Genomic DNA, 7,836 nt, shown 5'->3' on the forward strand with positions numbered 1-7,836 from the left:
GCTTGTCTGTCCTTAAACCTGTTGCTTCTGTTAAGAACCCAGCTTTCGCTTCTCCTTAGCGTGGATTTTGATGCTGTGCCCCAGAAGATTACTGGAATGAATGAACAGCTACAGGAGTCCTTTGGCTACTTTGCTCAGCTAAGACTTAAGTTTTATGCAAGCAAATTAAAGCCAGATCACCAAAATTCAACTAGCTTTGAAGATTGCTTAAGCATCATAAGGAATTGATGACAGTAGTCACAGATGAAAATTAATCAAGATATTTAATACAGTGCAATCCATAGTAGTTTCTTAATTAAAATAATTGTGTGCATGTATCTGAATGGGTTATCAATTATCACAAAAAGCAATAAACATTGTAGTGCTATGTAGAAAAATGTACAACTGAAATTTCAATCTTCCCTACTTCCAAGATAGCATTTGTCAATTGCAGATCATTATCACCAATTAAAATGGGAACAGAGACTACGTTGTTGCGGTGACAGACACAAGGCTGGCCACACATCAGTCAAGGGATATAAATATAACTTGCAAAGAACTAAAAACCTAAAGTATTCCTGCACCTAAACACAATAAGAAGCCGATGGTGGCTTTACCACTTTTCCTTTTTTTTTTAAATGCCTTACAAGACTTCTAAACACACTTAAACTGACTTAAAATTACAGAGTGCTTTTCAGCTCATTTCAATTCAATACGCCCAAACGTTTGAAGATGAAGATCCAGCAGTGGCATTAGCACAGTCCAAAAGCTGAATGTTTAATTTTGCAAATACCTTTTTACAGAAATTCAACCGTACAAACTGCAGGCAACTCCCTCTGCTCCCCTCTCTTTCCTTTGTGCAGACCACACTATGCAGAAAACAGCAACGCAGTTCCCACTGCTTCAGGTTAAAATTAAAGATAAAGACATTTTACTTATGCTTTCTCCTCAACACAATATATTTGCACCCAGAACAGGTAATCAAAGTCTTTTTCCAGCCAATTACATGGTTACATGTTTCCTGCCCAAGCTTCCAGCTCTTTCATGTCATCATCCTCTTCTTCCTCTTTCTTCTTGGCTGCAAAATATTAAAAGAAGATCAATGAGTTACAAATGGGAATCTTGGCAGAACCCTGCAACCGCTCAAGAAGAGCAGTCTCCATGCCATCAACCTAACCAGCAAGGGAGACACCAAATGCTACTTGAGGACGTGTGAAATGTTACATCAGGCCTTCTTCAACTGAACCAAAGGTACCTTTTGAAAATCCACCATGGACTAAACTTTCTGAAGTCACCACTTAAAATGAGGAAAATTAGTAGAAAAAATGCAAACACAAATGAAAGTATGTGCACACCAGTGGTACCTGCTGTTTGCCATAAGCACCACGCCATACAGCAGGACACCCTCAGCCTTCAGATTTAGTCCCTCCCAGCAGGATACAGTTTCCTACAGCAGCTTGTCTCCAGTATCACAGTCTCACAAATAAATTCCTTACTGCATCCTCAAACTGCAACAATACACAGAATTACCAGGTTTTGGTATAGCTAAGTACAGAACTGGGAGACTTCCAACTCTTGTGTCTGTTGTGCTCTTTCAGGGGCTGAGGAGCTACAAGGCCAGGGCTGCATCCCCTCTCTTGCCATGACCACATGTGCAGATGTGAAGCAGCAGCCTGCACGTATTGCCCTGCAGTTTGCTCCACGGGAGCAAACAACGTTGTTTGTTCTAATACAGTTAAGTCCAATTTCTGGAATGAGCACATTAACTAAGCAAAACATTTTAACCCAGAAATTGCTACAGCAACTTCTTTGGAAAAAAAAGGGGAAGGGGAAAAGTTCTTCCTCAGAGAGCATTCTAGCTTCAGAATTGTCCTGTTTCTAAAAGGAAAAAAAGAGTCAAATAATTCATGCTCCAAACAGCTTGTGTCATTTTAATGACACATTCATGTAAAAGGGAACAGAGTTAGCTTTAAGTCAAACTCAAAACTTACTGCTTGTACAAGTTTGGAATTCCTTTTTCTAAATTAAGCTTATCCAGTCTCAGCTAAACAGAAACAGCTTTTGCCTGAATTCCTCCAGACATCAGTACAGCTGGCAGGCAACAAGAACCCTTCTCATTTAGACTGATTACTTCAAAATCCAGGCAGTTCCTGAGAACTGGAAAGTCAGGAAAGCTCATGATCACTTTCCATCCAAAGAATAAAAAGGAGCTAATGGAGTCAGCTCTACCACAGCAGACACAAAGCATGCACCTGAGCTGTCAGGTAAAGCAGTCCCACTGAAGTCTGGTTAGTAATGACCCGAAGTACTTTTAATCCTAACACAACGCAAAAGATATCTTTAGTTTCAGGTTGGTACGTTTTAATGATAACAAACTTCATGAAAACAGCTACACGTTAAAAAGAGCCAGAAGAACAGGTATCAAATTTAAATAAAGCAGTACCAAGGAAGTATGGTTCAGTGTAGGTATCTAAACCAGCCTGGAACTAATTCCAACAGCTAACGAGCTCGCAACTCAACTCCCTTTCTTTTATACCCATAGGCTGCTGGTCAGGATGACTTCCCTGCTGCATCAGCAGCAACCAGCAGGAGGCTGCTGCTGGCTTCCTTCTTCCACATCTCCACTCTACCTTGAGCATCATTCCTACCAAAGTTAAACTGTAAGTGCTACAGCAGACAATAATTGTTCCTGTGATAGTTATTAGCTTTCACAGTTCTTATGAAAGGCAGGTTAGCTCCTTGGAGAAATGGCACTAGATGTAACTTAGAACTCATGAAGCCATTTCATGTGACATGTCTGTGCTGCCTGCAGTTAGAATTCTCTAATCAGGGGAACTGGAAGTTAATTGAGGGTGCACTGTAAGAACCCCAGGTGTTTCTGATCCACACTTACCTGGCTTTGATGGTATTGATATTGAGGGCACATTTGGTAGTGGTACTGTTTCGGGACCACTTATTTCCAGCAAGTTTTTGTCTAATTCTTCTTGTTCTAGTTCCTCTAGTTCTGCCATGAGTTCATCCTAGTTTTATAAAGGGAGAAGAAAAAATAAGAACAAACTTTTAGATCATATTTACTATCAAGCAGATTTAGCCAGCCATATTATTGCAGAATAGCCTAAATGTGCAAATTGAAGAGATAAAGAACCTGAATCTTCATGTGAATTCCCATATTCCTCTCTTGGAGGAGACAGCAAAGATATCTAAGTCCAAATATTATCAGATCAGGTCATCCAGACCATCCTCAGCATAAAGTCAGGTTCACAGCTGTTGTATGCACTGGCAGAAATAGGAAGTTACAAATTCCAGGAGAGATTTACTATCCTACTGCTATTCCTAGAAACGTGTAACACACAGATCTTAAAAGAAAGATTTCATTTAAACAGAGGAAAAATTCAAAGCATACCTCATCAAATTCTTCCCCAAATCCTACTGGCTTCGAGATGGCTGTTGAGATCTCATCTGCCAGCTCTTGCTGCTCTGCAATGTCCTGCATTAATTCATCTACTTTATCAATATCCCTATAAAACAAAGAAAAGAGGAGGTCAATCAGACACTTTCCCAAGCAGAGCTTAAGAGTGTATTTTCTTTTTTTTTTTTGTGAAATAATGCCACACTACAGTGACATTTTACAAGGTTATTTCTAAAAAAAAAATACTTTGTATGCACACCTAAGTTTTATCCCTCTACACCTCAATCCCTGGTCTCAATATAAGTTATGCATAATTTCTTGTTTCACTTCCCAAAAGCTTAGCTCACAGCAGTTACATACAGAGAGCTCATCTGGAAAGGTTCTGGTTTGTATTTTTGATATTAATAATCATTTGCTCTGCTCCCTGTTCCAGCATTATTACATTACGCCTACAATATTTGCTTTTGGAAGAAGTACAACATTCCCACAATGCTTTAATTATTGCTACATACACAAACTCCACAGCAAAGAAAGAAGTTTAACCCTCCCCTTGAGGCTGCAAATTTGCTGTTTGCAGGCAGATCCATAGGTGGTATGCCCTCTTGTCTGCTTTAAACCCAACTGGTGGCAAACTGACTGTGCGTGTGTCACGAGTGGCTTCATGCTGTGTGAAACAATGCCAAACTGAGAAAGCACTCATTCTTCATATCTTGGCAAATACCCACATACAGCTCATGTTTTACTTGTCTTTAAGTTACAGACTTTTAAAAAGAAGATTTTACTACACTGGCTCTGTTACTTGTTATAAAATACACGGTATTTAGCATATCAAACAAATGTCAAACTGAGGGTCCTACAGAAGGAGACAGAGAGGAATAACTTACATGTTGTCATGAGCAGCTTTCATAGCTTTAGCAGCAAAGCCCATATTCTTAAGCACTTCAGTGTTGGTGTTGGCATTCTCCAGGGCTTCCCTCTGAAATTCAATTGTGGACAACGTGCCATCTATCTGTGCAAGCTGCTTCTCGTACCTCTTCTTACGCTTTAGGGCCTGAAGAGCAGCTGAGCAAAGGAAAGAAAAGTAGGATTTGTGAGATCTGTGATGCAGCCAGCCAGTGTTCTGTACCAAACACCACTCAGTACACAGCAACATTCAACACACTGTATTGTTTGTCTTATGGTTGCCTACTTGCTTAAAGGTGGCCAAGCACTGACCATCTGCAGCTGCCAGAAGGATGTAGGTTAAGATGAGACTGAAGGACTGGCAGCTCAGCCAGCTGTAACAAGCCACAGCTGCAAACAGCACACTTCAATACACAAGCTGATGCACTCAGAAATCTTTGTTCCCCCCAGTACATCCCAGTATGGCTGCTGGTGCAGTGACCATCAGTTGAGGTTATGGTGCTGCTGTGCAGCTGCTGGCAGTAGAAACTCAGTCAAGCAGGAAGTGAGACAAAGCTCTTTGTTCTGCTGCTGGATGCTGTGATGTATGCATATGTAAACAAACACTGTGCACATTTCATGTTACTCTTGCTACAAGATACTGCCCACACTGCAGCCTGTGCAAGCTCCCTTCTGAAACACAGTGCACACGAGCTGGATTTACCAGTAATTCTGCCTCTAAGTAGGTAAAGGTTCAGTAGGAGCAGCACTGTGGGCAAAGCGTTACCAAGCATGGAGCACCACTGTCTGATGAGCAACAACCAAGTGCAACATCAAGTGAGGCATACAACTACTACTTCCTCCAGCACTTCTGCTTCTGACACAGACAGACCTCTTGTCTACTAAGTGATGGGCTTGGCCACATATTATCTCCATCTTGTTTAAATGCTCAACTTACAGGCATGGAATCACCGAGTATCCCAAGCTGGATGGGACCCACAAGGATCACTAAGTCCAACTTCCAGATCCACACAGCAGCACCCCAACCCAAACCCCTACGGCTGAGGTTGGTGTCCCAGTGCTCCATGAGCTCCAGCAGCTCAGGCTGTGCCTGCTGCCTGGCAGCCTGTACCATGCCCACCGCCCTCTGGGGTCGGCCTTTCCCTGACACAGCTCCATGCCCTCAGGCCCTGTTGCTGTCACAGGGAGCAGAGCTCAGTGCTGCTGAGCACCAGCTCCATGGGTCTCCATGCAGACCAGCCCCACGCACGAGGAGTGGTGACAACACAAGCTTCATATCTTCACAGCGCCCTTCCAAATCCTTCCCTGTCTCTGTTGTGATTCCCTAGCAGATTTTGGAGGGCTGGGGCAGCAAGGAGGAGGAAATCCTGCCAGCAGACAGCTCCCCTGTATCCTCTTCTAAAGCAACAACAGCTGTGACACGGTGAGCATCTCTCTGCAACAGCAGTGAAACGCCTCAGCTCCTGAAAGAGGATTAAGTCTGCAGACAAAGCTGGCAGACACCTCGTGTATTGTCAGATGCCATCTTGAGAAGCCCTCAAGATAACACCCCGGCGTCGTGAAGAGGAACACATCCCTTCAGTCCTCTAAGCAGCCATGAATATGCTCTGATTAATTTCTAATTCCTCCAATGTACTGGAATAGCAATACTGAACAGAGAGCCACTTTGTGCAGCTACGGCTGAAGTTGCCAAGCACCCTGCAAGGCCCAAGGGCTGATTTAGCAGAAGTGACCAGAAGGACAAACAAAGGTCCCCCCCCAACTTCTCCAGCACAAGCCCAATGCCAAACCTAAGGCACTTCAGTGCCCCCCACCCCAATGGGGTAAATCCCCCTCTATTCTGGGGCCAACCTCACAGCCCCAGCAGCTTTCATTTGGCACAAGCAGGAACAGGACTGAATTTTCATGTCACAGAATGGCCAGCATTTGCTCTCCGGAATGAGACTTAACACAGATATTATGTGGAACATTCCAGCTTGATGCCAAGCATAGAGTGAAGAGCAGTGACGAATTTCTGGTACATTTGGTCTGGTTAGCTCAGCACTCATTGTTTAATTAAGGATAGGTAAAGTTATCCTACAAACAAAAAGCTGTTAGTATCATTTACATACTGGCAGATGCTGGGAAGCATCAAATAGAATTCACAGAATCGCTCAGAAAAGACCTTGGAGATCATCAAGTCCAACTACAACCTAACCATACTTGTGATGAAACATCCCTTATTGAGCATTTCATGCATCATGGAGAATTACAGCAGAATCAGAGACCTTACAGCCATTAAACAAACCCAAGTACAACGATTTATGTCCAGCTCCCCACTGTAACTTTCTCTAAAAAACAGGGAAACATCTACATTTCCTTCTTGCGTACTTTTAGAGCAAGCAGCTCTGGTAACACTGCAAGCATCACTGTGTAAGAGCATGTGTGATCAGGAGTGGCCAAGAAGTGTCAGCAGACACTTCTGCTTCCCTTTCCATGGTCAGGGCAATGCAAGGACAAAGCTTCCAGGACCGGAGTGCCCACCTGCACCAGCTGAGGAGCAGGGGTGGAAATGCCCATGTTTCAGCTGCCCGAAGGGAGCACAGATCAGCAAGAGATGCAGGGCATGCACAATGCTTCTGTGCCCGTGCACGTTGGGATGGATATCCAGTGCAGAGCAATGAGCATCCAAGTAATACATGGGCTTCTGCAATGAAGAAAACCTTTCAGAACAGATTGATGTTTCCTGCAACTAAAAAGCACCAAGGAACAGACAACAAAGTACTCAGTGGCTCAAGTGAGACAATCACAATTTCCTGCAACCTATTGCCATCTGTGTCTCTTTGCTTTATTATTTCAATGTAAAGTTTGTATCTGCAGCAAGATCTTATTAAGCTGATTATTATTATTATTTTTAAAGTTAGGTCACATTTGTTTCCAAGCTTGTCACAGTTCAGTTGGTTCCCAACTCCCTCCTAGGGCTGATTTCTCCATTCTCAGGTTTCAGGAAGAACACATCACTCCCAACACCCCCAGCACAGAGTTCTGAAGCAAATTCCAGAGCAAGGGCACCCCTGGGGCCAGTAGGAGAGCTGTACAGCCTTACAAAACAGCCCATGCACGGGGGAGAGCCTCCAAACTCTACCAGAAACAGTGGACTGCAAACGTACACATTGGTGTCACACTTCACAGGGCAGTGGTACCTGATGGGAGTGCAGCTCTCAGGGCACAGCTCTGAGCTAAAACTGCTTCCCCTCTGCTCTCCTATTTAAGCTTTGATTTCTGAAGACAGATGAGTGGTTCTGCTGCCTTTACCTGGCAAAGCAGTCTTTACCATCTGCATAAATACCCACTGAATTCCTCCATACTGCCCAAGTTACACGTTTTTATTACATTTTCAATGAAGTCAGAGCAATGAAAGCTTATTCTGAAAGGAACTGCATTCAATCTTTCCTATCCACAAAATCAATTTCCAGAACTTGAAATAAATCTGAAGGAGAGGCAGTTGGCCACTGATGCATCTTCCAGTATTGCAGTATTTCACACATGGGCAAGGAACGGGTGTG

The 7,836-nt window shown here is 43.4% G+C and overlaps 1 protein-coding gene across 1 annotated transcript; it reads right to left on the reverse strand.

The window, feature by feature from the left end:
• Positions 1 to 244: 244 nt before the first annotated feature.
• On the reverse strand, positions 245 to 4,556 carry CHMP4B (charged multivesicular body protein 4B). Its single transcript, XM_010722289.1, has 4 exons — positions 4,273 to 4,556; positions 3,383 to 3,497; positions 2,873 to 2,999; positions 245 to 1,057 (listed from the first exon to the last, which is right to left on the reverse strand). Exons 1-4 carry the CDS (start codon positions 4,539 to 4,541, stop codon positions 990 to 992), a joined length of 579 nt encoding a protein of 192 aa, XP_010720591.1. The 5' UTR covers positions 4,542 to 4,556; the 3' UTR covers positions 245 to 989.
• Positions 4,557 to 7,836: the final 3,280 nt, after the last annotated feature.

This window comes from Meleagris gallopavo, chromosome 22 (assembly GCF_000146605.3).
Source record: "Meleagris gallopavo isolate NT-WF06-2002-E0010 breed Aviagen turkey brand Nicholas breeding stock chromosome 22, Turkey_5.1, whole genome shotgun sequence".
NCBI lineage: Eukaryota > Metazoa > Chordata > Aves > Galliformes > Phasianidae > Meleagris > Meleagris gallopavo.

Coding starts and splice junctions, on each gene's coding strand:
- CHMP4B (XM_010722289.1), bottom strand. CDS start 4,541: ATGTTGCTGTGTACTGAGTGGTGTTTGGTACAGAACACTGGCTGGCTG. Junction 3,498..4,272: donor AAAGCTGCTCATGACAACAT/GTAAGTTATTCC, acceptor TTTGTTTTATAG/GGATATTGATAAAGTAGATG. Junction 3,000..3,382: donor TTGGGGAAGAATTTGATGAG/GTATGCTTTGAA, acceptor TTATAAAACTAG/GATGAACTCATGGCAGAACT.